The sequence below is a fragment of the Crassostrea angulata genome, chromosome 4, assembly GCF_025612915.1.
Source record: "Crassostrea angulata isolate pt1a10 chromosome 4, ASM2561291v2, whole genome shotgun sequence".
NCBI lineage: Eukaryota > Metazoa > Mollusca > Bivalvia > Ostreida > Ostreidae > Magallana > Magallana angulata.
In genome coordinates this window covers 8024078-8051944 of record NC_069114.1, presented here as the reverse complement: position 1 = coordinate 8051944, position 27867 = coordinate 8024078, and the positions used below count along the sequence as shown (strand labels likewise).

General features: G+C 32.2%; 1 protein-coding gene across 3 annotated transcripts; it reads right to left on the bottom strand.

The window, feature by feature from the left end:
* Positions 1-30: 30 nt before the first annotated feature.
* Positions 31-23624, bottom strand: LOC128180969 (uncharacterized). Of its 3 annotated transcripts, none has more exons than XM_052849185.1 (2): positions 23546-23624; positions 31-1447 (listed from the first exon to the last, which is right to left on the bottom strand). In XM_052849185.1, exon 2 carries the CDS (start codon positions 1361-1363, stop codon positions 140-142), a length of 1224 nt encoding a protein of 407 aa, XP_052705145.1. In that variant the 5' UTR covers positions 1364-1447; positions 23546-23624; the 3' UTR covers positions 31-139. The 3 variants fall into 3 exon arrangements, with proteins under 3 accessions (XP_052705145.1, XP_052705144.1, XP_052705143.1); XM_052849184.1 differs by lacking the exon at positions 23546-23624 and adding an exon at positions 6705-6970; XM_052849183.1 differs by lacking the exon at positions 23546-23624 and adding an exon at positions 6666-6805.
* Positions 23625-27867: the final 4243 nt, after the last annotated feature.

Sequence of the window (27867 nt, the reverse complement as noted above, 5' to 3'; positions counted from 1 at the left end):
CCGCTAAAATAATTCAATCACAAATTTCTGTATATAATTTTTTTACTGAAAACAAACAGACGTACAAACTAGAAACTTAACATTAAAAATAATGAAGATCAATGGAGATGGATGAATTAAATACGAGCGGATTCCTTTGTTACTTCCATGGTCCTATGATGAACTTTTTTAAATCATTGTTTGTCAACGAAGTTTGTGTTTTCTTTAGTGGTTGATTAGCATATCTGTTGGTTGCGCGCGAATTATACACAGAGTATTTATCTGACGTGAATGGCGCACGTGCATTCCTACTTCTGGAACTCATTTCGAACATGCTCGCGCCCCTGCTGACTGAATCGGACATTTTGTGACCACTGATGACACTTACTCCGGAATCCGACGAGAGACTATGTTTCGTGTCTGATTTTGTGAAGAATCCCGAGTGGTCTCTCGTACGTTCTTTCTCTGAACCCTTTTTAGTTTTTCTCCAGTTCATATATTTCGCCACTACCACATAATCCTTCAAAGACTTTGATTTGGTGTTTGAAGCCCCGCGCTTTTTAAAACCGCTATCATCAGTCTGAATAGCAATTTCGGACGTAGATATATATCTTGCAAGAGTTTCTGACTTGGCTGCTTCTTGAGTATTGCCCTTGGATGTTGAACTTCCTGTAGTCTCCACAGCCGGATTGTCGATTTCTTCAATTGAGAGCGGTGCTTCAACAAGCATTCTTTGTCTAGACGATCTTGAATCTGAATGTACCAAACTGAGTGCAGCATCCTCCATTATCCCTGAATCCGATCGTAATTCAGCATCGTTTTCGTTGTATACTACGGCAATAGGTGTGCTAAGTTTCATTCGTTTTGACTTTACAGAACCGTTTCGTTTGTACTGCATTCCCGGAGTAGACATGGCTGACCGTAAATCTGTGTCGTAATCCACGTAACGAATGGCTCCCTCGGGCCCAGGGGAACTGTGATTAGAATGCACGTTATTATTATCCTGTCTTGTCTTTTCATTCGCATCTTCATCCAAATTAAGCTTTTCGCCTTCTTGACTCGATTCCAAACGCGATTCTTCATCCGGGTGATCGTGTTGCGAAGCCTCATCCGTGATCTCAGTTTCTTCGTTGTTTCCCGCCGTTTCTCGTCCACGAATCTTGTCGGCTAAATCTTGGAACGGCCTGTTTTCCTTCATGTAGCGCCTGCACTTGTAGCAGCAATAGATGCACGCGCATCCCCCGTACACTATCACCATCACGGGGATGACGACAAACATGGCCAGGTTGTTAGACTCGGAGAAGAGGTCTTCTTCCGATGACGAGGAAGAAGATGAGTTGGCATTGCGACGAAGTCGACTCAAAATTTCGAAAGGGTCACCCATTTTAAACGTTTTACTCCTTTTCTAGACTACAGCGGTAGGATTTTTAGAATTACTCCTACATCATCCAAAAGTATGAGTAACCACCTAAAAAAACAAGAAAAAGTTATTAAAAAGTTATTAATTAACGAGTAAATTCAATTATCATACATGTAATAATATCAGAAAATGTATTTTCTTATTATTCTTTTCATACCTTTTATGAAACTTTTTCGATACAACTTAACAAGTCAAAACTTGGAAATATATTATTAAAAAATAAATATAAAAGTATAAAAGTGAATATGGATTGAACAGCAGGCAAAAATTGCCTACAATAGTTTTCTCCATCTGAGATACAAGTTTTTAAATTGAACACAATAAACAAAATACAGATAAAAATATTTAGAACTTTTAAGGCCAATTTTATTTTCTGAACGATTTTTCCGTTGTATGGTAGGTAAGCATAGTCATCGTGTTTTTATGGCGTTATGATAAAATGAAGCTTTGTAAGAGTGCGGTATAAGAAATGACCTCAAAAAGTAGAAATTGTACATCTTCAAAATTTGATACACAGAATAATGCTATGCTAAAGGTTATTTTTCTTGATATTTTAATGAATCCAATTACCAATCTACATTTTAAATGCTCCAAATATATAGACAATTTTTGTGCATTTTGATATTTTGAGATGACTACCACTAAATACCAGACGGTAAAATTTTATATCTTTTACATAAAAGACAGAAGTCATCTTCCGGAAATGTTTTCTGGAAAGTGAAGGGGAGTTCAGAGGTATAAATCTTTTAGCCGTAGATTGGGGGGGGGGGGGGGGGGGTCTGTCCATCCAATGCCTATTTTTTGATTAACTATGTGATATAAAAAAAGAAGAAAAAATATTTTTCACAGGTATAGAGGGTTCCTGACCCCCATCTCATATAAAGTGTACAATAACCCCCTCAATATCAGACCATCGCATGTGTTTTAAATTCGTTTTCTTCTAGTTTCAACATATACTTCTAATTATACTTCTAATAGTTTTGGATTGAATTCATTCCTATTGTGTAGAAAACAAACGTATGATGGCCTTAAAGTATTTTAAAATCAAAGACGAAATCGATGACTTAGGTAAATTTAGATCATTTGTTGTCTTGAGTGTTTTATCGAGATCCATAAAAGTCGAGTCTTCGTAAAGTATCAATTTACTTATTCAAACATTACTGGGGCAAGGTTTTGCCATGCGTTTACTTTCTTTGAAATTGATGAAAACAACCTATCCGAAGAAGAGAAGCAAATTTCGCCAGTGCGTCAGAAAAAATTTTTTTTGTATGCGGACTGTGTAAATTTAAGACTAACTGCTTACAAAATTGATTTAAGATAAAATCTATACGTGAATCAAAGATATTGGGGGGGGGGGGGGGGGGGGTTGTACCGAATATTATTTTCAGCCGTATAGTATTAACGTTTTCTTCTTTTTTTTTGAAAAATAATCAAATTATTGGTTATATAATTATTGCCAAATTTTTTTAGCCCAAAATGTTTCTCTATCAATTCGCATGCATTATTTAATAACCAATTTACTGTACATTCTACAAAACTGATTCTCCTTCCCGAACACTACATCAATAAAGTTAAAAGCAAAAACAAATTAATAAACAAAGCTACATGGACTGAAATACTTTAACTACTTTCCATTGTCGGAAGGGATGTAGTTGGTTTCTCAGTTAGACTAAGTAAAGACAAGTCGCCTTAAAGTGGCTGTATAGAGGGTAATTCACTTTCGGTTTAAATCCAAGTTCAGTAAGGTTATCGTTAAGGTTTGACAAATAAGATATTTTAATTCATTTTTTTTTCTAAATATAAGCATTTACATTTGTTACCGTTATCCACCCTGATGTTAAGAAAGAGTAGGTTGTTACATTTATGGTATTTTTCCATGTATGTATTTTTCAACTCTTTTTGCAATATTCGAAGGTCAAAAGTTACATAAAATAGCGTTTTCAATATTTATTGATAACATTACTACAAACAATTATATTGATTGGGTAAAACATGTGATAGAAAGAATTTAATATTGCATGATTTGCCATCATAATACTGGAGTATATTGAGTTGCTTAAGTGTTTTCTATTTCAATACAACTAGTTGGTTGAACATTTATATTTCATCACAAATACCGGAATGAGCAGATAGAGTTTTACGCACTTCATTTGAAATATTTTTACAATACTATTATTTTGAAATTTTGTAGGTCCATATTACCTCTTGAGGTAGCAGCTGTCGTATTCAAAAATTTACACGGTCCATTAACATGGGTTGTAATTTTTTACGATACCTAAACCACCTAGTATCTGTATAAATCACTTATTCATGTTCTAATACCTGCTTTAAAACAACTACAGATGCTTTACAGATTTCCTCATTTTCACCGCGGTTTAGAGATGATAAGTGATGAATCTACATCTATGTTCCATTTTAAAAAACGAAAAATTACAAAAAAAATGTTATTGTCAGCTTTTTAATCTAACTAGTGTAGATTATCATTTTTAGCCAAATGAATACACTATTAAGGCAATCATATCATTCAGTCGATTAATTCTAATTCCTTACAGCAAGTTTGTGTTCCAGAAAACCACTGTAAGGTCAAACAAACCAAACGATTTTTTGTTATCTGTTGCAAAACGATGCAAGCTTCCAAAACATAAGGTATGCAATATGTAATTTATAAATCTTGTACTTGTTTTTGTGAAACTTTTTATTTCATGATATTCTTTTATAGCATATCCTCGCGATTTACAATACAGTTTTCTGAGTCAAAAAACCATGCAGATGTAAAAACAGCTGAAACTATAACTATGATAGACTGGGTGATAGTCAGTCAAAGAAGAACGCACCGGAAGTTGATGGGACTTCACCACCATGCTTGAAGACATCGACTTCGCGAACGACATTGCTTCGCTGTCTTCTACTATGAATCATCTCCAGTACAAGAAAACAACGCTGGGAGACAACTCAGCTAAGGCCGGTTTGAAGCTTGATGCAAAGTGCTGAAGGTCAACAGAAGAGTACAGCCAGCCTTAATGTCACGAACAGTGAAATTGAGGAGGTGGACAGCTTCATGTACCTGGGCGCCAATGTCACCAAGGACGGCAGAGTCACAGCCGACATCAGGAAGAAGATAGCGGTGGCTGGCCCATCCTTCAGGAGGCTAGACAGCATTTGGAGGGTTAATAATATCAACAGAAAGGTCAAAGTCTCTATACAAAAGCCTACTCCTCTCCGTATTGTTTTATGAATACGAGGCATGGAAACGTAATAAGAGAGAGAGGAAAAGAAGATAGACTTCTTCCAGACAAAATGTCTAAAGAAGATCATTTAGGTCAGATGGCAACAGCACATATCAAACCTGACTGTAGACTGCAGATAACAAAAACAACTAACATCAGCGGAGAGATCAAGAGAAGGAGGTGGAACTGGATCGGCCACATTGTAAGAAATGATCCAGCAGAAGACTTTGCTGTGGCTCTAGGGTGGGCGCCTGAGGGAAGAAGGAAAAGGGAACGCCCAAAGACAACATGGCGACGGATGGTGGAGGTAGAAAGAAATGAGGCAGGATGGAACTCGTGGAACACAGCACGCCGAGAGGCTTCAGACCGCGACATGTAGAAGGCAAATGTCCATGCTTTATGTGCATCCTGGCACGGAGAGAATTAAGGTTAAGGTAAGGTTCTGATTTTTGAAAAAAAAACCATGCAGCTACAGAAACAGGAGAAACTATATTTTTTTTATTATTCTGAAACACTTTTGCAACCCCAACAAATAAAAGAGATACGTAACATTGGAAAAATTCAACTTATGCAGTTGAGTAATTTTATAGATTGCAAATTTAGGATCATTTTTTTTTCTTTTACCAAAAAGTATAAATACAATCTTTTGTTGATACAATGATACTGTATCAAAAATCCGTATTTAATGCAAATTAATTTTAAAACAAGGAAAAGGTACATATGATCAGGCAAAGAAACAAATAAATAAATCACTTCTCTTTCGGGGAATCATATTCATGAAATAAAAAATGAATGGTTGTGTATATAAATGAGACAAAGACTTGATTATTTCATTTCTAATTTTATTCATTTTATTTAAAAAAAATTTCATAAACGCCATTTACGCTCGTATACGAAATGTGAGTATTGCAAAATTACGGGTAAATTTTATATATTCTCTGGGTGATATTGCAATATATTGCAATTTTAAACCTAAACTAAAATAAATTTGCTTAGGGCAATTACTATTGTTAAGATATTCAAGGATTGCTTTACAAAGAAAACTTCTTGTCTAGATCTATTGCGCAGATTGTTAAAACATTTACCGGTATAACTGTGCATGCTAACAAATATTCCTTTTTTGAAGGCTGTGGGTCGTCAATGCGATTTTATTTTTTATAGATTTTTAGACATTCCGGTATCCAAGCTCCTGTAAAATAAAACTGTGTATACACTAGAAACTATTTGAATTTTAAATCTAAAACATTTGGGTATTTTCTTTACGAGATACTGCAAATTCCCAAGTAAAACCGAGAAAAAATGCGAATAGCATCTTAAGTAGATTAAAAATTATGAATCTCTTTAATTTTTCAAATATTTGAGAGACCTATATAAAAATACACCAAAATTTCGTCTCCCGCGGTATTATATATTGATTTCTCGCGATTTGATACAAAATGGTGGAGCCTGGTAATGGAGCGATGCTGTAAAATAATCCTGTTTTCATTTTTTTTTTTAATATCTTAAGAGGAATAAAAATGTTATTTCGATGCTTTGTCAGATTAAATCATAATGAACATTGTTTTTTTTGACAGAGGGGTTTATTTAGTAAAGAAAGTGCCTAAACCGTTTTTAATTGCCACGAGAAAAAGAGAAAATATAATTTTGATATAAAAAAAAATGTTGAAAAGTTTTCGGGAAAATGCTTAATCACGGACATAGTGAAATTATAAACATACCGCAATGTATTCCACGCCTTAAGTGTTACATGTAATATCTTCCTTTTAATTGATAAAGGTTAACAAACTCATTCATAAAAAAAACCCCAGAATGCGTTACATTGTAATAAGCAAATTTGTATCGTCATTTTGTAAACCAAAAAAAATTCTCATAAGATAGTAACTTTACGCAGGGGATTAACTGTCGATACTAGATATGCCATAAATTAAGTGCATTTTTATCTGCGCTTGGCTCTAAAAATGCAAAAAATGTAAACTGTTATTGAAAAAAGGATAAACCATGCAAATCAAGGAATGCATAATCTAGATGAAGATACTTACATCATTTACTTTCAGTCTAAAATCATGATAAAGGATCACCTGAAATTATCCGAGCACATTTGAGTTTGGTTTATCCAGAACTAGCACAAGATCTCGAACTGTAGTAGCAGCATCAATCCATTAGGAATCGGGCGTCAAGGAAAAAACAAATATATTCACATTAACCATACTGCTATCAGCACAACATTCATCCGGGGCAACCTCAGCTGATGAACAGGATAGCTTACGATAGACTGTTTGCCTATAATACCATTATGACGTCAGTCTATTATCTCTGTGAATATGAAATAGCTCCGAAATATTTGAATAGATACAAATTGATTTTTTTTAATGTTTTCATTGAGCCTTGGCTTCGTACTGATTTTACGCTGTTATGTTTTAAAATATTAAATTATTGGGTTGGTTTTCTCGAGGATATGTTGTTGTGTATTGATTTGCGTATTCGAGTTTGAAGTAGAATTTAAAAGCTGTTATTAAACTTTTTATTTATCTAGCGTCTCCTTGTCAGTAAATATTTGTGATTTACATATTTTTATAACCTTTACCGGGAGAAACAGTTCTGCATTATTTATTCTACTTCTGTTTCCAAAGAAGAATCATGATCAAAGACATGGATACAGATTTGATTTTTAATTATTAGTTGTTGACAATGGTAAAAACGGATATATGTCTTTAAGTTGTAGATCCAAATTATTAATAAAATAAAGAGCCCACATTGCTCAGAGCATAAATATATAGTAATACAACCAACCTCCATTTTGTCACACTGGATGAGATGGCGAAAATAACTTCTTTTGCATTGCCAAAAAAATGAAAGCACCCATATTGAAAAAAAGGTGTTACATTTTTTCTATTTAAGTAAAATTAATATAGAAAACAATTGGTTAACACATCCCTTATCAATCTGACATATCAATTGTATTCGAGAAGTTGTATTTCAGGGGCGTTATATACATGTAAATTGAAACCGCATGATTTCGACCCCAAACCACAATATATTCGAATTTATTGAAATGTTAGACGTGTCCAGACTTAATTCTTTCACCGGTCAAGAATGAATAGGGTCCAAGGATTTTTTTTTTTTTGGTGAAACGATCTCTTTATTTGATCGGGTTAAATGACACAGCTGTTAAAAAAAGGCTAGTACCTTGATTGTGCAATACAAACCACATGAAAGGACCAAGTTGATAACAGTGGTTTTGAAGATATATTTTTCAACTTTTATTCAGTGAACGGTTTGTGGGATATTTCTAAAACGAAGAAGTGACAACATTCTTGCCCCATCATCGCAAATATTTTGCGGGTGACCTATTTCAAGACAAACAGCACAAACAAATAAGTTCGGTATAATTCAATTCAATATTATTGAAAAATCATAAGTTGGGGTAAAAAACTAAATCAACCATAATAGGAAAATGGACTTCAATGTATAGGTCATCGGTTCATCATTCAAGGTTATAAATCAGCTGAAGCTTCAAAGTTTGGGACCTCTAGATGCCATCTGATTCAATAAAGGAAAACTTGCTTTGAACTTTTTCTGTTCAGGCGAGCGACCACAGAAAGTTACACAGCACAGAACCTTTACCTAAAGCTGCATCGCAATTAATCAGAAATTACAAAAGGGAATTTTATCCTGCAATATCGATTGGGTTTTCTGCAAAGTACAATCTTTCAATGAAAGCATTGTAAGTCGCTACCTTAAATAGACCTCATTGATGCTAAATGGAAATTGATATAAAGGGTTGTTAGGAATAGATAAGTTGGTATAGTTTTGTGATAGGAAAGAAAAAATATAGTCTTGTTATAAAATATCTTGATTGATTTTTACATTTTTAATTACATCCATAATTTTTGCATAACCTAACATACTATTAAAATGAATTTGGTTTAATTTAAAAACAATCGATGGTGTACACTTTTTTTTTGTTTTTGTTTTAAAATAAATGAGCACCTTTTGTAATTTTAAAGATTAATCTTTTAGTAACACGCAGTGGTTAATATTTATGGTTTGACTATTGGAAATATTAATTAAAACCCGGTTTTTAAAAATAAGAACTATCACGGCTTCCAGTAAAATTTAATTAGTGTCTTTGGTACGTGTCATTTTTTGTTACAAGTGGTAGTTTTCTTTTATATTTGTTTTTTATTATGTGAAGTTCAAAAAAAAATTCATTCATATTTCAAAATTAGACTCTCTTCTATGTAGGGGTGACGTGTGAACATTATTTCTATTTTTAAATGACAATTTTTGTATGAGACAAAATTTCTCTTTGCTCTTATTATCTAATGAATTCATTATGTTGGACAAGATTTTGCATGTAAATGATATTGTTTGTATCGATACATGGTTTCTTTCGAAGCCTTCGATATTCAATCAATATCAGACACATCACGCGGAAATTCATTCACCTGATGTAGATTTCCCTTTAGAGAGTTCGTTAAGTGTATGACTACAATATAATAATAACCTTGACCTAATTTTGATTCGCTCATGGTCAAGATGTATCACCAGAAACATATTTTTCGATAACGTTTTAATCACTGATGAACATGATTTAGTTCAAATTAAAGTGAAACACCAAATTTAACCTTAAACAACCAAAGAAAGGTGATATCGTAAAACTTTGATTGCACATACATATAAAACACGTTGTTGAATTACTAATATTCGCTTTGTAAGAAATAGTCAGTTATTGGTAGAAAATACATATTAATCATATAAAACCAACGATATAGATTGCCATTTTCGAGATGAAAAATCATTTGAACCTTTGAAGTAAATTATTTACAAAATCTGATATCAAAGTCAAGATAAGAATTGTGAAATCTTGAATTCCATCAAAAGTCTTCATTTATATTTTATCAAAATTTTAATCGTATACTGGGAACTTTGAAATAAGTGAACAATAATAACAATGAAAAATTAGTTTAAAATATTAATGTATATTTCTTTCAATGTGCTGACGTTATTATATATCACGTCGGATCTAGCTTCAAACGTACAGAACATCAGTCAGTTTTTATAGCCTAAAACAAATAAAAGATTCAGGCTTTGTCGTTGTTAATTTTCTGTTGTCAGTTTTGAAGTGTTTTTTTTTCTTTTGGAAGTTTTTTAAGTCAGACAGCCAGCAAGACGTGCAAAAGATTCGTTTAATTTGTTCTCGACAAAACCTTCATTCAGAAAGATATATGTAGTTTTATTACAATGCGTGTCACATGATTTGTAGATAATTCATTTTTTAAAAGGGGGAGGGGTGATACCATTATTGTTATCATGATTTCAAAATTTTATATACATGTAGTTGACCTGCAGACATGTTGACGAAACTTTTCTTACACATGAAATAATGTGACAGTACTTAAAGAGGCATGGTCACGATTTTGCTCAAATTCTATTTTTCTGTTTTTATTATTTACAACGCTTTAAAAAATGCATTTCTAATGATCAAATAAAATTTGAGGGTCGTTCGTAGAGTTACAAGCAAGATACAGGGCTTCTTTGTCATGTAAATAAGGCTCGTGTCCTGTTTTTGTTTACATACATGTAAGTTCAATTTACCGGTAAAGAATCTTTTTCCAGCTTATTTGACTATCATTTTATCTTTTTTAGGCATAGATATTAACCAATTCCTAACGTTTAACACATTCGTGTTTTATTTAAACGTGAAACTCTTTTAATTTGATTTGATTTGATCATATTTTATGATGCAAATATGTATATACATAAATGCATTAGGCTAAATAACTATATATGGTTTGAGCCTAAAATGGCCCCCTAAAATGAACATTGTCATTTAACTGTAATTCTTTGTTTTATTTGTACAAATATACATTTTAAGTTTTTTCTTGATTTTCATTTTGATTTTAAAGCCCACAATTAAAAAAATATGACATCATAAAGTTGACCTTTTCCCGCCATTTTCCCATTTTTAGCATAAAACGGCTTGTTTTGAGGCAGTTTTTCTTTAAGAAAACATTGAGCGACTGCTTGAACAAACAAATACCAAAGTTGTATCTCCCCAATACTTATAAGTGACAAAAAGTTCGTTATTGTTTAAAGAGTCGCTCTGAATTTCCCATTCGAAAAAAGATAAGAAACATGTCAATTTTTGATTGATTTTGATTGAATTATAAAAAAAGTGTCACTTCTGACGTCATATAAAGCCAGTGAGTGCATATAAATCAAATAAATAGGTGAAAAACATATTTCGTGTCATCTCTTTTATAAAATAACGCAACAAATTAATGTATCCGAATCATTTTAAAAATAGCGAATTTTGGGGGCCAAATTTGACTAATATCATATATAGTTTTTTCCCTTCAATTTGTAATACATGTATATAGAATACATGTGCAGGTTAAATAGGAAATAAGTAGTAAGGTATCACAGAAATACATTATATAGTTTATCAAACATTTCTTATTTTCTTGATAAAATTAAGTGAATAATTCACATCTATCGCAACATAGAGACAGTATTCCTGACGACAATACAGTTGTTTAATTCATCAGCTCCCGGGTAGGCACGTAACGGCTGAAAGGGGGGTTGGAGGGTTGGGATACTCTCCATATATAATACAAAATTGAATGCCCCTCCCGGATTAGGAATTTGTGGTTTGTCGGAAATGCTGGGACTGTAGAAAAGATTGCCTTATTCTACCGGTCTTAAGAAAAACCATCACAATAGCCTAAGATCCGTCTAACTTGATTTAACAAACTATGAATTGTCATAGGACAAGGTATGCGATATGACGAAGTTATTGCAGTTCCTAAATTTAGGAAAGCTTCAAGATATAATTTAAGACGTACTTATGACATACCATAGCCCTAAGATAGCTTCGTGAACATGTCTACTGGTACATTGTAATTACGTTGTCATCATTTATACCTGTATTCCGAATGTAGAAAGTTGTCAGACACAATAGATTCATTGTTGAGGCCACCATTGCCGTGGTAATAGAGAATAAAGATTAAAAATCTACTATCATATCAAAAAGAAGATTTTGTAAATCAAATATGTAAGCTATCAATTAAAGAGTTAAAGAATGTTTGTCCTATAAAATTTAAAATAAAGACATGTCTTAACATTGAGCAATGTTAAAACATGGTTTTTTTTAAATTTTAGATTTTGTAGGACAAACATTCTGTAATTCTTTCATGAAGTTACATATTTAAACCATCCAAATTTCTTATTTTTTACTTAAATATTGTACTGGGGGAATATTACTTTTCAGCATCTTTTAATATCGGTTATAAAAAAAACTAATTTTGAAGATTTCAACAATCATCACAGTAATTATTTAGTTAATTATTTACATAGCACTTCAATTTATTTTATTTCAATCTCTATTTTATTGATTATACTTGCCTGTCATATTGACACAATAATTGACAGGCAATAAAATCACTTACATTCTGTTTTAATATTGATTTACTACTAACATAATATACAAATAAAGAAAAAAAATACATCAAAGTTTAAACTCTTATTTGTTTGGAGTTTACAAAAAACGCTCTAAAATGGTCGAGACAATCTACGGTGTAGCCAGGTAAATGATTCAGTCAGGAGATAAGATTTACAAAGGAATAACCATAAAACAATAGAAATTTCCGATTGTTCTGAACCGTATAGATTACTGGTGTTTTAATTGCATTAACAGAGGAATTCTTTAACATGGGGTTTAAACCACACTCAAATCCCACCCAATAAATGATACAGTAAAGGTTAATTGAAGGTTTTTGGTCCATGTTTCCATGGAAACTGTCTACAACATTCAAACGCGACCTGAGTGCACCAATATAGGCGAGTACACGTCAAAATTAGGTTTTTGCACTCCACTGTGTTATGGAAACTTCTTGAAACAATGGATGGTTTGTTAAACTGTTGTTATAGAGATCAAAAGCATTGAAATCATTATGTGACGATCAATTGATTAATTACGGTTTCAGATAGAAGTCGGGTCTTGCACAATATACAAAATTTTTATGAACTGAAAGCTAAGGAAACCCTTTTTTTATTTCAAAGTAAGGTATTTTAAATTATTTCAGAAAAAATAAACTAATAAATAAATAAAAATAAATAATTAAATGAATAAAAAATAATGAAAAAATAAAAAAGATACTGCACGTGGGTCGAAGAATGATATATTGTTTGGTTTCAGTAAAAAATACATTTGTAGTTAAATGTTCTTTCCAATGATATACAGTGTTATTTTCGCCTTGTGTAATATTCGCCATAATGGTTTTTCACTTACACACAGTTTACACACAGTTTACATGTAGCCTTGTCTCGAATTCGCCCAGACACAATTGTTTTTGAAGAGAGATAATTTGAGACATTGGATTCGTCCGGTCTTAATTTCGCCTGCTGATAATAAGGGTTAAATGGGCATGAATTGAACGGGGCAAATATTTCAATGTATACAGACGAGTATTTAAATAGATTTTGCTCAAGAGGTCGAACATGTTGAGTAACGGTGCCTTTCTGTTGGCCATTTTACTCTATTATGATACTGTTTTTAATCTTTTCTACCGGAATACACACAACTTTCCTATCTTATTTTTAACCGAATCCTCGGAATCCCTCTTACCCAGTGACATCGACTTAGTTTTGTTATACTAGATTGATAGGGGAATTGAGAGAACGGATTCTGATTCTGCAGACCGGAAATTAACAAACGAGATCACTTGTGCAAATGAATAATAAATCCATAAAAGGCAATGGACCAGATGTCGAGAAGTACAAGTTGTCGGCTAAATTAAGATATTCAATGATACTTAAAAGCTTTAAATCTGATCTTGTGATAATTAAGCCACAGTAACGTGCTAGGTTAAAAGATATCCATAGCTTTACCTAATGCGGATATCTTTAAATTTGTAGAATAAAGTTGTTATAAAACAAGAAAATTGCTGTTTTCAAATCTACTCTACATACGCAGTTTCACATAACGTTTCTGAAATTTACAACTACTTTTTATCAAAGGAAAAATGTTGGCACCCGTATTTCCATGATTGGCGACAATAACGATCGACAACTATATTAGAGGCAATATACTCAGTACATGTATAAGTATGTTTGTTGTTGTTTATCAGTTCAATAACTGATTGCATATACATATACCTTTTTTATCGTTATCACTTTCGTTTTATCATTCATTTGTTTTAGAGTGTTTGTTTTTCTTTTTTTCCATCCTTTGTTTTTGATGGTTGTGCGTGTCTGGTGTGAGTGGGTACTTTATGTGATTTTTTTTTTGATTTTTTTTTTTGGGGGGGGGGGGGGTAGGAGGGGAAGGGGGGTTGGGGTTGGGGATGGGAATATTTTCCTGCGTCGTGTATGTTATTTAATTGATGGTACGTTACATGTGTAAGGAAAATATAAAACTTGTTACATAAATTAATAAATCGGTCAAATATGGTGGACAGTATACTTAACGTCAATCAGCGAATTTGGTGATTGGTAAGGTATGCTTAACGATAATTCATTCGGTTTCCCTATACGCAGAGATAGTGCGCAGTGTGCATGTTGGGGAACATTAGACAATATTTATATTGTGTTGGATAACAAGAGACAATAAATTGATTTGAAACTTTATGTTCGTCAGACATCATGAAATATTCAGATTAATAATTGCGTGGGCCGAGTGCGGAGGAATACGTCTTTAGTTAACAATTCTGTTTTAATTACACGCTAACTTAAGCATTGCCGGAACATTATGTTAAATAATGGATAGGGAAATTTTTTTTTTGAGAAACTTTATTTCTCTTTCTCTCTCTCTCTTTAATTAATCTATTGACACGATACATTGAAACCCACAAATCATTTGATCACTGGGTCTCACCTAATACATGCGATAAGCCTCGTCTTTAACAGCAATGGCAACAGCAAAATATCTGAATAGTATTTAAAGTAATCGATCATATAAATAATTATACGAAACTCTTTACAGGGGATTACAAGGACTTGTATATCTCCCACTTGGAGCAATAAAGAAGAACTATATTAAAACGTTGTTAAAATATTAATTTTTGACTTGTATACATTATTCATATTATAAATGTCACCATGCAAGTCATCTACGTGCTTATATTGTAGAAACCCAAGAGTTATTACTATATCTGGACCATTTATCGTGCATAATTGCAAATATTTAGTTTTGAATCGGTGTATACTCCATCCTTAAAGTACTTTTATTAAAATAAAAAGTTATCATTCATTTTTATTATTGATTTATCAAAATGAAGTCTAGACCCATCATGGATCAAAAGTCGTGGTTTTCACAAAAACTTCCCTTATTAATGAATGTAAAACTATAAAAGGTATTCACTATATTGGTAATGTGTCAAAATAGACCGTTGTGTTTAACAATCTTTCTCGACCAAGAGGATGTTCGAATCAAAGTGCGTTTTCTCTTTTATTATCTGTGCGTAAAATTCTTTTTGATTCAACATTTTAAGAAAAAATGTTTATGATAGAATTATTTTGGAAAATATCGAAATTCCATCAGAAAAAAAACAACTTAGAAATAAACCTAAGAAGAAAATTATAAAGTAATAATGTATGTTTTTAAATGGTCAGATAATGCAGATCAACATTATTACATGTGTCATATTCATATTTTCACTGTTTACATGTTAAGATTTATTCAGATTCAAATGAACCGTTTATTTCAATATTTCAAATGAACATTAAGAGAATTTTATAACTCTAAACATTTTTAGTGTAATATAACGCATTTTTTCATTCTGTTTACTTTTAAAATCAATGTTTTTTAAAGTGCAAGATTCCTAACCTATTTCATAATTATAGCCAAGACACCTGTACTAAGCAAAATCTTTTTATTGCAAAATTTGGCATTGTTTTAATTATTTATCCTAAGTCAATTTTGTGTCTTCTTACACTCAATTTTCTTTGATGACACTAATTTCTTTGTTATCCAATATGTTTGAGGCAATTCACTCTCCAAACACCAAGTGTCATATATAGACTCTTTTTACTCAAGTTGACCCCCTTTAACAAAATTTAGTTCTTACTTAGTGTGAAATACGCGTTAATCGTCTTTTAACCTACATTCTTCTAAACTTACACAATTTTCATTAATGTCAATGGTCAGTTTTTCAAAAACTAAATTTTTACGACAGGCAAGAGTTGGGCTATGTGCGACATTTACTCGATTGCGCTCTTTCAATAAATGCGCATTTCCATCGCCCACTCTTTACCTTTTTTCAAACTTCTCGGATACAACCTATTTAGGATCGTCCAAAGAAGTAGATAGTGGCTCCGAAAGGATAGGGTATACAAAATAATCTACCAAAACGGTATGAGCAAAATTGGTGGAGAATCCGGGAAACGAACCCAGTACATGTGTCACTTACAACCAAGCCAGTGCTCTCTAGAGGAATTCCCCACATAGAATCACCCTGCAAATCCGCCCGGCAAAGACAGTTACGGTATTAAGATGACATCCCTGATGCAGAGGATAACTAATTTGGTCCCGCTCCTGCCAATGCAAAGCCTACTGAGGATCCACTAGAGAACATACCGTTGCCAAATCCTGATCTACCTGTCAATTAGCCACCTCCTATTAATGATGACACCCAGCCTCCCCCTTAACAGGAACCACCTCCACCCCCTACAGACAAAACATGAAACCACCACCTGGAAACCTAGAAACCAAACACACGTACATATTTTGGCCAAAAAGTTCTGCGAGATCTCCATCTTCGATTTACACGTTGCAAGTCTAACTTAATAATTTATATAATCTTAACTATATTCTAACTCACACAAACTAAGTCGAATCATTCATGTATGTACTCACCTAGCCTTTTCCATATAACTTACTGACATGACTGTAAATGTACTAACTTGACTATATTTACCAACAATTATGTATGTATATATGCCCCCTTACCTTAGCCTACTTGGCTATGCTTACTAAACTCTACTTGTAAACAATCATGTATAAATATATTTTCCCTTACTGTAACTTACTTGAATATACAATATACTTACTCACTTTCTTGACTACACTTACTTGAATGTACCTATTTGACAGTACTTACATATGTACAACAATAACGTACTTGAAATGATGTTCATTATTTTTGCAATCTTTGACATACGGAAATTTCTGAGGTGATTTTCTGAGGAGAAGGCACTATAAACACATGGTTCAAACATGCTGGTGACTCGGCAGTCTTATTTGTGTTGGTTTTGTTGATGTGCATCACTTCTTTTTTATCCTAATATAACAACTATATTACTCAAAACTGTCCTCTTCGGGTTATGGTTTAATCACCATTTTAGTAGGTATCGCGATCCTGTTGTTATTTAGTGCTAGAATTGCTTGGTTGATCACTAAACTCTCACCGACTTTGCCATATTACAAAAGTTTCTTTTTCGGTTTACTTCGGTTCTGTTAGAGATCTTCATAATTTGTTGAGTATTGCATAGTGTATGTTTTGTATATGGTGTTAACCTCAGCACATTTTCAAAAAATTTCATGCATTTTAAAGGTTCTTTCCAATGCGTTTCTTTAATTTTTGAACATATTTTTCATGCAAATCCCTTTTATTCTTGTGTGTCCTATGTGTTACTTAAATTTTTAAGTTCGTTGCTAAGATGTTTAGATTGTGAAACAAAAGAAATGTTTTGGTCGGTATTGCATATTTTCATTCAGTCATGCAAACATACTAGTCAACTCCTAAACTTTCAGTTATCAATTCACAACATACATCTAATTTATACGCATTTCATGAATATTTTTTTTGGTTCTTAATACCAATGCATTTCTTTACTTGTCAATACCCTTATACTTGATATTTTCCATGATATCCTTACTCTTACACTTAGACCACAGGTCAATACTGTATATATATATATATATATATATATATATATATATATATATATATATATATATATATATATATATATATATATATATATATATATACACTAGGCAAAATTGCTAACGCATCACCTACTACTTCTTTGATTGTTTTAGATCTGAACGCAACAAAGATTGATTAGTATATCATTTTAACAGTTTATTATAATACAGAAAATGAAACATCATTTGTTGTAATCTTATTGACAAGTTGCTCTGAGTACTGTTTATGAAACATTGGTAGCCCCCCCCCCCCCATTATGTGATTCACATATCAATATCAGGTGTGGGCTCCATATGCTCGTATAAATGGGATCTGTCTGTCTTTTTGCCTAGTGTTTACGCGACGCTTTGGAATTCTTGCTCGGTCCCTCACACTTCCGGTTTGCGCAAATTTCCGGTACAACCTTGCAATTGACGTGTGGTGCCTTTGGCTACCTTAAACGACATTTGTTTTATTTGATAAGCATGCTGTGTCATGTTTTAGCAAATATCACCGGTAATCGTACAATTATTAACATTTTTTCTAACCTCACTAAAGGAGCATTCTGCGGAGACCATACCAACTGTCCTGCCACGCTCTTCTGCGATCAAACGCGCCATACCCCGTCGGTTTTTTTGTGAGGTTTTAGTAATGCATGCATCAATAATAAGATCACAAAAAAGAAAGTAAAGATTTATCTTTCCAAAAGAAGTGTGAGCACGATTTGAGCATTTTTAAAGAAGAGTCACGCTTCGGTTTATATTGCATCCATTTATCCGTTTGGATATTGAAATGTCTTACTTATAATTTAGGTGACTTATTTAAACATTAAATATATCTTTAAAAAATTCTAGGATGTAAATATTATTCTATTTCAAATGGTGCGTTAGCAATTTTGTCCAGTGTATATATATTTATTTATTTTACTTACTCTAGTCAACTCATGCTGACAATACACATGAATAACATTTTTTAAGTACTTCAATTTCAGATTTACATTTTGACATCTGTTTTTGTTCTCATGTGAATTACTAGTGGTTTTTTTTTTAAATAATTATGCTTTTTGGCTGGACACTCGTTCCATTTAGAAAGGCAAGACTTAATTACATTTTACAACATTTTCGTTGATTTTAATTTATGAAGTATTTTATTCAAGTATATAGATACATTGAAATGGATTGAACAGCAGGCATAATGCCAATTTATGTTCTCTCCAGTGATCAAGGTATAATATGAGTAATTATATAATTTTATATGAGATATATATACATAATATATTGCAAATGAATTTTGTATAATAGATTAATATTATAAATATCATTGGAAGGAGGTACAGTGCAAAAAAATAAACAAAACAAGTAGCTTATGATAGGAAAATGAAAGTAAAAAAATAGATAAATAATGGTTAATTGCTAAGGTTGAATAAAAAAAGTATATGTACTGTTGAGAAAAAACGAGAATGAAAAGAAAAAACATGTAATAAAAACAAAACAAAAATTGATAACAGAGTAGAAAAAATGGAAAGTTTAGGGGGAGGGGTGGGAGGGGGAGGGGAGATCAAATAAGCAATAAAAAAAATAGAAGGGAGTGTAAGGAAAGTCAGTGGAACCCATTTTGATACATTTATTATACAATGTGTACATTTTTACCTATTGACTAACTTAAATTTGTTTGTACTTTTTATGTAAAAATGAATTTTATCAAATAATAGTAAGTTATTTTGAAATGTTAGTTTATCACTTCCAAAAAGTAGATTCTTAATTGTGATTGGTATGGAATTGTCTTTCATATAATCAAATAGAGGTTTTCTTTGGGAGGCATATAATGGACAGTGTAAGAAATAATGTTTAGAGTCTTCCACTTCAAGAAAGCACTTCTGACATAGTGGAGAAGCAATAAGGTGGTGTGAGTAAAGGTCAGCAATTAAGTTACTACTGTTATTACTCAACTGACAATGCCAAATATTCTCTAATCTTTTGTCATGGTTAAATAATTTATGCATATTCAGTTTTTTACTATTAATATTTTTGAGGCTGTTCTTAAATGCTGAAACTGTAGTTATATTTTTTGTATTTTGAGGTAGATTGTTCCACAATATCATTGTAGATGGTATAAAACTATTGAAGTAAGATGTTGTTCTTGCAACAGGAGTGCGATAGATGAAATTGTTACGAAGATTGTATGTATTATGTTGGGGGAAACATTCACCAACAATACTAGATAAGTATTCAGGGGTATAATTGTTTAATATTTTGAACAATAATATTAATTTATGGTTATTTCTACGTTTCTTAAGTGTTTCCCAGCCTAATTCCTGATATAGGTATTGTTTAGATGAGTTTCGTCTAAGACCAGTAATTATTCGTGCAGCTTCAATCTGTATACTTTCCAATAAATTACTTTGTTCATCTGTACAATTGTCCCAGACTTCATCACCATACTCTAACACAGGGCAAATAAATGCAAAGTAAATTTTAATTTTCTGTATTTATTATACTTACTGTGATCTTGTTTCTACTTATAACATGTGTATATGTGTACCATATATATTTTTCTGTTCATTATTTATAATTTTATTTTTGTCTTACATATTCATGCATTCACACTCATATAAAGCTTTGGGGTCCAAAGCTACTGGGGCCATGGGGTATGTCACATTCATAGTTCCGCTGTTTTAAATGTTGTTATATATTTTCATTTAGTTTCATATAAATCGTTTATTTCAATACTTCAAATGAACATAAAGAGGATTTTTTAACTCTAAATTTTCTTTAATTTTGAAAACTGTGTGAAATATTGTAATATAAAGTGGTTTGTGTGTCATTCTGTTTACTTCTAAAATCAATGTTTTCAAACGTGCGAGATTCCTAACTTATTTTTTTTATTTATAGCAAAGACACCTGCACTAAGCAAATTCTTGTAATTGTTACATATGGCATTGTTTACTTAATAGTCAATTTTGTGTCTTCTTGCACTTAATTTTCTTTGATGTCATTCTAATAGTTTCTTTGTTGTCAAATATGTGTGAACTAATTTACTGTCTAAACACCAGGTGTCATACATAGACTCTTATTTACTCAGGTTGACCCACTTTACCAAAATTTAGTTCTTACTTAGTGTGAAATATCAATACGTGTTAATTGTCTATTTACTTACATTTATCTATAAATATACGCAATTTTCACTAATGTCATTGGTCAGTTTTTTAAAAAACTAAATTTTTACGACAGGCGAGAGTTGGGCTATGCGCGACACTTTCTCCAATGCACTCTTTCAAAAATAAGTATTTTCATCGCTCACTCTCTGCTCTCTGATACAACTTATTTAGGATCGTTCAAAGAAGTAGATAGTGTCTCCAGAAGGATAGGGTATTCAAAATTATCAACCCAAACCGTATAAGACGCATATACTGATGCACCACTGACTCAAATGTACAATTTAAGATTTTTATTAATCCCTACATGATACACACAAGTCATTTAAATACCCCAAGTGAGGGGGGATTTGACAGGCATTGTACGCCCTTCTCCTTTGTAAAAACCAATCTTTATACACTGTTCATGTGATTCATAATTTGTATATGCCTTTATCTACTATTATATCATCAAATAATTGCATTTACATTAGACTTAGACTTTGAAAAACATGTATATAACTATTCAAACTGTACGAGTGGGAGAGGTTTTTCTGCCAAGCCCCCGAAGAAAAAATAAATTTGAATAATTGTAGGAGCAAGACGGTCATTTTGTTTTTGTTTTACAAAGTAATCCTATAATAAAATTCGACTTCCATCTAGAAATTTGTCAGAAACTTTAATTTTTTGTTGTTTACGTAGAATGCAATGAGAAAAGATGGCGCCATATTTCTTCATAGTATGAGGATAAAGCTAACGTTTTTATAGAGCGGCTTCGTAATGAGAGAACAAGTGAAGCTCGACTGCTCAAAGATCCTTTGTTTGGGTGCAAAACAACATCTTTGCAATTATTCTACGTTTACTTCTTTATACTTTTTTATTGAAAACCTATTTCTGATATTTTTGATCGTGATCATACACAGGCAAATATTTTTATGCATATTATTACAAGTTTTGATAAATCGATCATTAAATTTTTAATTTTTCTTTGAAAAAAAAATCGTCTTGATTGCAAGCATGCATTGATATAAAACATACAATGAATAAATTATTAGGTGTTTGTGTGTATATGTGCGTTGGGGTGGGATTAAAAGTGGCAAGTATTGGAATAAAGTATTAATTTATCAGAAAAAAAACTTTGCGCATACATATATATGTACATGTTCTTTTATTGTGGGCATTTCCTGAACTGTCCCTAAACAACTGTCTAGTATATACTTTCCTATTTTTATTTGCTCACCGTGTTTTTGCCAAATTAAACGTTTAGATTGGGTTCCAAGTTTGTTTAGTATTCGACCTTCGCTCCCTTAGTTTACTTTCAGTTCAGTCTTTTTTTTTCATTCTTTTTTAACATTTTTTTCTTTACCTTTTTTTGCCTACCTATTATCCCACCTATTATTTCTATAATTCTGAATCTTTTTAGTATTATAACAGTATAGTGTTACAATGTAAATGAATATTTTTGCGTTCACCGTACACAAACCGTACGGATTTACAGAAACAAATATGAAATGGTTAATGCTGAAGGTTGACCAAAGCCATGATTTTGCTTAAATGTTGACAATAAGGTTTTAAACAATGTGGAAAAATCGACCAGTCAGTTTCCTATATCGATCAACTACATTGTATTATAGTGGTTTTGTGTAGTCTTAATCTAATTTTAAATAAAACTTACAAAACCTAGGCACAAAGGACCCCCCTTAAAAAATAAAATAAAAAAATCACTGTACTAGTATATGTGTGTTTCCAATGATAACGAAAACCCATGGAAAATAAATCTGAACTTTGACATTTATGGATGACCTTGATCTCTGACCTTCAAATTTACAAATACGACGTTCCTACTTTGTATAGTTCAAAATCTATGACTTAGGTAAAGTTGCTGATAGATAGAGATAAACATAAAATTTTTAATATGAACAGAGATAAACAAACTTAAAGAGAAAGGCAAACAATTGTTGACCCCTTCTCATAGGATGTAAAGATTATCATCATTTTTACACAATGTCCAATATCAAAGTATCCGAATAAAGAAGATGGGTAAATAAGGCGTGTAAAATGCCCATACGAGGAATGATTATATACTGCAAAATTAAAATATCATTAAATCTGATACTTTTTAAAAAGTAATTGAAAACAATGTATATTTAACGTAACATCGGTTTGTAACCCTTAAATATGTTAATTACTTGCAATAAGTTGAATCAAACTGGGTCTGCGTGTCAAAACCTCCAAATAGTGTCATTTTTAAAACTCCAATGCCTTTTCTTTTATGGAGTGGGTCTGAGCTCCATATTTTTGTCATAGTCTTAATGCGGTTTAATGGAATTTAAACCGATTTTAATCAACAAAAATGTGGAGAGATGGCCCACTATACTTTAAAAATGCCATTTTGTAACCCAACAATTGAACGTTTTAGAAAAATAATAGAAGTCCGTAAATTCGTGGCCAACGTCTCATATATAAACAACGCACTTTGTTGTGAATAAAATGGCTCATTGATTAGAGCACCAGACATTAAGTAACTTTATAGAACTTAGGTTTTTAGGTTGTGGGTTCGATACCATCAAAACCTAAGGATTTATTATTTTTTTCTTATCGTTATTTGAAATATTTAAAACTGAATATAGTTAGAAATTATCCTTTTGTCAACTTGTATTACAAGATATCAAATACATTTAATTGAAAAAAAGTGTTAAATTTGAAATTGTATTTTACGACTAACTCAAGTGGGCAGTTGCGCCATCTTATTCCCCAATCTTCTCATTAAAATACATTCATACTTATTAAGTGTTATCATTTTCTAGTAAATTTTAAATCATCTAAATATTCTTAATCCCCTAAAAAAGCAAATCAGATATATACTAGTACTTACATGAACAATTAATTAAAAATACCTCTCCAGTTTACATCAGGCAATAAAACGGACGGAATACAAACCGAACGCACACAGTGATGGTGCTGTAGTCGATATATATACACCTCATTGATCAGGACCTATTGTTTGCTCACTTTATCAAAAACATATACAGTTATCCTGGCTACTTTGGGTTATTGGAGTTTACTTGCATCATAGTAAAACGATCTCTCTCTCTCTCTCTTTTCTCTCTCTCTCTCTCTCTCTCTCTCTCTCTCTCTCTCTCTCATATTCGTTTCTTGAACAATTTATTTCGATCACTCCGTATGCCTAATGACGATCAGCATGCCAGTTGAAATTTGACAAAAAATTATCAAAACTTTTCATCGGCGATGAAACAAAAAATGGATGTGTGTATTGCCATAGTCTCTCTGCTGTTGGCCTTGGTTCGCATGCAAGTAATATAGTTTGATACTTAGGATTTGCCAAGAAGAGAGAAAATGTAACCCTATTGTATTCTGGAATTCCCTCTCGTTGATATACCGATGAATCAATGAAGACACATTTACGCCGAGACAATAAATAGACAACTTTGCATGTTTCGGTATATTTACATCTTTTATGGCTATCTGAAAAATATCGAACTCCGACGTAATCAAACACTGACAAACAATGTTGCTGGAGAAATCGAATATCGAAGAAACAGTAAAATCATGAAATTCATTCATTACTTACCCCCATCCCAGTATTGGGATAATAGAATATGAAGAAAACAAGACTGGCAGCATTCACTATTTTTTTTTTTTCAAACTCATACTGCAGTTATTTGAAGTAAATAGTTCTTTGAAAAATCCCCTTATCAAAAGTATCGGGTGGAATCAATACAAAGACCCATTCAAAGCGAGGACACTTGAGTGTACCTCTGTGCTAGAAATGCTGACATGTTGATATTGTAAAATGGTTTTATCTTATGTTAGCCTATAAATATCCGGTGTCGGATATCACCCCCTAGTATTATTTTCCCTTAAGCGACTAATCGTTACTGCATTTACCGCCATCCAACATAGCGATGACCCAAAAAGCTAAGAAAATCTAGGTTGATAACTTGCATAGAAAAAAAGATTATTTTACGGGGTTTTTTTAATTAACGTATTGGAATTTTAAAATAAATTGAATATGAAGCGACAACGTATGCTGATCGTTTATCAAAAGGATGTACATGTACGTTACTGCCTAAACAAATGTATATATACCATTATGATTGCAGATGAATATTTCCTATTGGGAATAAAGTTATGCATTTGAATAATAAATAGATTTAATATACATCATTAATTAAAGAAGATGGGTGGATAAGGCGTGTAAAATGCCCATACGCGATCGGACAGGCTACTGAAAAATTAAAGTATCAACAAATCTGATGGGTTTTTTAAAATCATTTAAAACAATATATATTTAACGAATCATTGATTTTTAACCTATAGGTATGTTCAATACTTGGAATATGTTGACTCAAACAGGCGTATACGTATCAAAACCTGCAAATACTGTCATTTTTTAGAACTTTAAGGCATTTTCTTTTATAGAGTGGGTCTGTGCTCCATATTTTTCTCATAGTCTAATTAAGGTCTATTGGAAAACAAACCGATTTCAATCAGCAAAAACGTGGAGAGATGACCCACTATACATTAAAAATATCATTTTGTATCCCAACAACTGAACGTTTTGAAAAAATAATACAAGTCCGGTAGTTCGTGACCTTAGTCACACATAATATTTAAAAAACCCACTTTGTTGTGTCTGAAATGGCTCAGTTGTTAGAGTACCTGGCATAAGCTAATCTTATATATCAGGTTTTTTATGTAACGGGTTCGATACCACCAAAATTTCCGACAATATTTTTTTTCTTATTTATTGTTAGATATATCAAAAACTGACTATAGTTAGAAATTTTGCTTTTGCAAAGTTGTATTATACTATATTTGAATAGATTTAATTGAGGAAAATAAATTTAAAATTGTATTTCACTACTAAACCGAATGGGCGTTTGCGCCATCTTATTCCCCCATCTTCTTTGTTTTAATCTCGGGGAGCATTTAGGATATACATCAAGTAAAATTAAGCAGGCAATCGCTTAATATGTAGAATCGATTATCTTTTAAAGGGAGAATTTAATGACACATTTTAAGTCTTATTTAAAAATGCGTTCATAGTTTACTTTTTTTAGCAGATAACCACACTGTATGTGTGACGTGGCAATCCCCCCCCCCCCCCCACACACACACACAGAACAACATGCATATGCATGTATTGAAATTTTGTAAATATTCGTATATAAACATGTACATGTATACTGTATGTTTAATGTTGATTTTTCAACTTTTGAGAAAACCATACGGTGACAGTAAAAGAAGTTAGCAAAATAAAACAAAATTCAAAACAAATAATTAAAATATATTGCCTAAATAAAACCTGAATTATGCATAGTTTTCCATGTAAGTAAATGCATGATAATAGTATATACATGTATAAGTTATATGAATTTTATTTTTAGTTTTATCGAACGAAAAGTTTTTGTGCATATTATTTTAAGAATATGGGAACATTTCATGACAATTTTTTTCATAGCTATGCTTGTTTTCAAATTGTTTGAAAATGTCGAAATATTGCTGAACTATGCCGAGTCGTTTTAAAACCTTAGACCTGTATGATATATAACCATTGTTTACTATAACCTGGCTCTATACATGTACAGTATCTTGAAGTGGGTTTTGATATGTGGGTATACACACTTGATTTTTTCTGGTCTACGACGTAAAACGTAAGTCATAGCCGTCATTTTGAGTTTGAAACAAAATATTTAACCATAGGTGAACTAAAATATTACGTCCAATAAAAATACGGATAAATATGCATTATAAATTAAAGAGCAACTCCTACTTATTTTGAAAATTTAAAAAAACGTGTGGTTAAAAATATTTTTTCAATTTTTGGGATTTCCTTGGGTCGATCATATTAGAGAAAAAAAGCTTTTTTAAAATAGTGTCCTAGTAAACGAACATATCAGCAAGCACTTTTCTTGAATAAATGCCAACATATTGCCGCCAGAGTGTTACAATGCAGTCTGTAATTCTAAAGTACGTATAAGGTTCACTTAAAAAAATTTTGTCAGAAAAATGATTGTACTTTTAAAATATGCTTTTACGAACGCATTTAAAAAAAAAAAAAACTTTCATTCGATTTATTTATTCATTTAATTCAAAGGAGTAATGGACATAACTCTCTGAAGTAACCGGCATCTATTTTCTAGCTTTGTAACCGACACCTTCAAGTTTTAAAACACCGCCGGCATTTAATTTCTAGACGACTAGAAAGCGATAATAATATTCATAATAAGCAAGTTATTGACATGGGAATTCTGTGCCTTTGGGTCATCGCCATGTTGCATGACGGTTACAGCAGTAACGACTGATCAGTCACTTATAATACCGGTGATTTTTTTTGGCTGTGTAAGAAAATCGAAGGGTTTTGTTAAATAATTGCGTGGCACTGTGAGTTGGCGAGAGAATGTGAAATAAATGAATAATAACAAATAAATAAATAATAAATAAATAAATAAATAAATAAATAGATAAATAAATAAAAGATATTTAATGATAGATATGCAAGCAAAAAATACTCATATCTGATCAAGCAGTTCTAAAATATGGTGGGGTGGATTTTTTAATGGAGGAAATCAGGCACGTACAATCCAGTAGCATCGTTTTTGAAAGTGGGGGGGGGGGGGGAGGACTCATCCAAAAAAATCTTAACAAGCAAAAAAAAAAACAAAACAAGAAAACAAAAAAAGAAAATTTTAAGTTTCCCAAAATGTTCAAAATCCTAATCCAAGGGGGGGGGGGGGGGGGGGGGGGGGGGGGGACTGGCGTACAATATAACTTTAATTTCACTCCTCATTTCCTTATTTTAATAGCAATTTTTTTACATACTCCCAAAAAAGTGGGGGGGGGGGGGGCAACTCCATGATAATTCCATTTTTATATGTAAATTTTAAAAACATTGTTGCTGCGAGAAAAAGAGGGGGGCCAGCCCCCCTGGCCCCCCTGATGCTACGTGCCTGGAAATGAACATTAAAAGTTGTTCGGATGAGGTATTGCTGGAAAAAACCCCCAAAAAACAAACAAAAAAACACTGTGATACACATCTTCGCTAGCCCGAAAACCCTTGGCTAGCGAAGATATGTGTGATACATTGTAGGCCTACCGGAATACATGTACAATACTAAACCGGAGTATGGTTTTCCTCATAATTTTTGTTCTAGATTTAGAACGCGCCTTTTA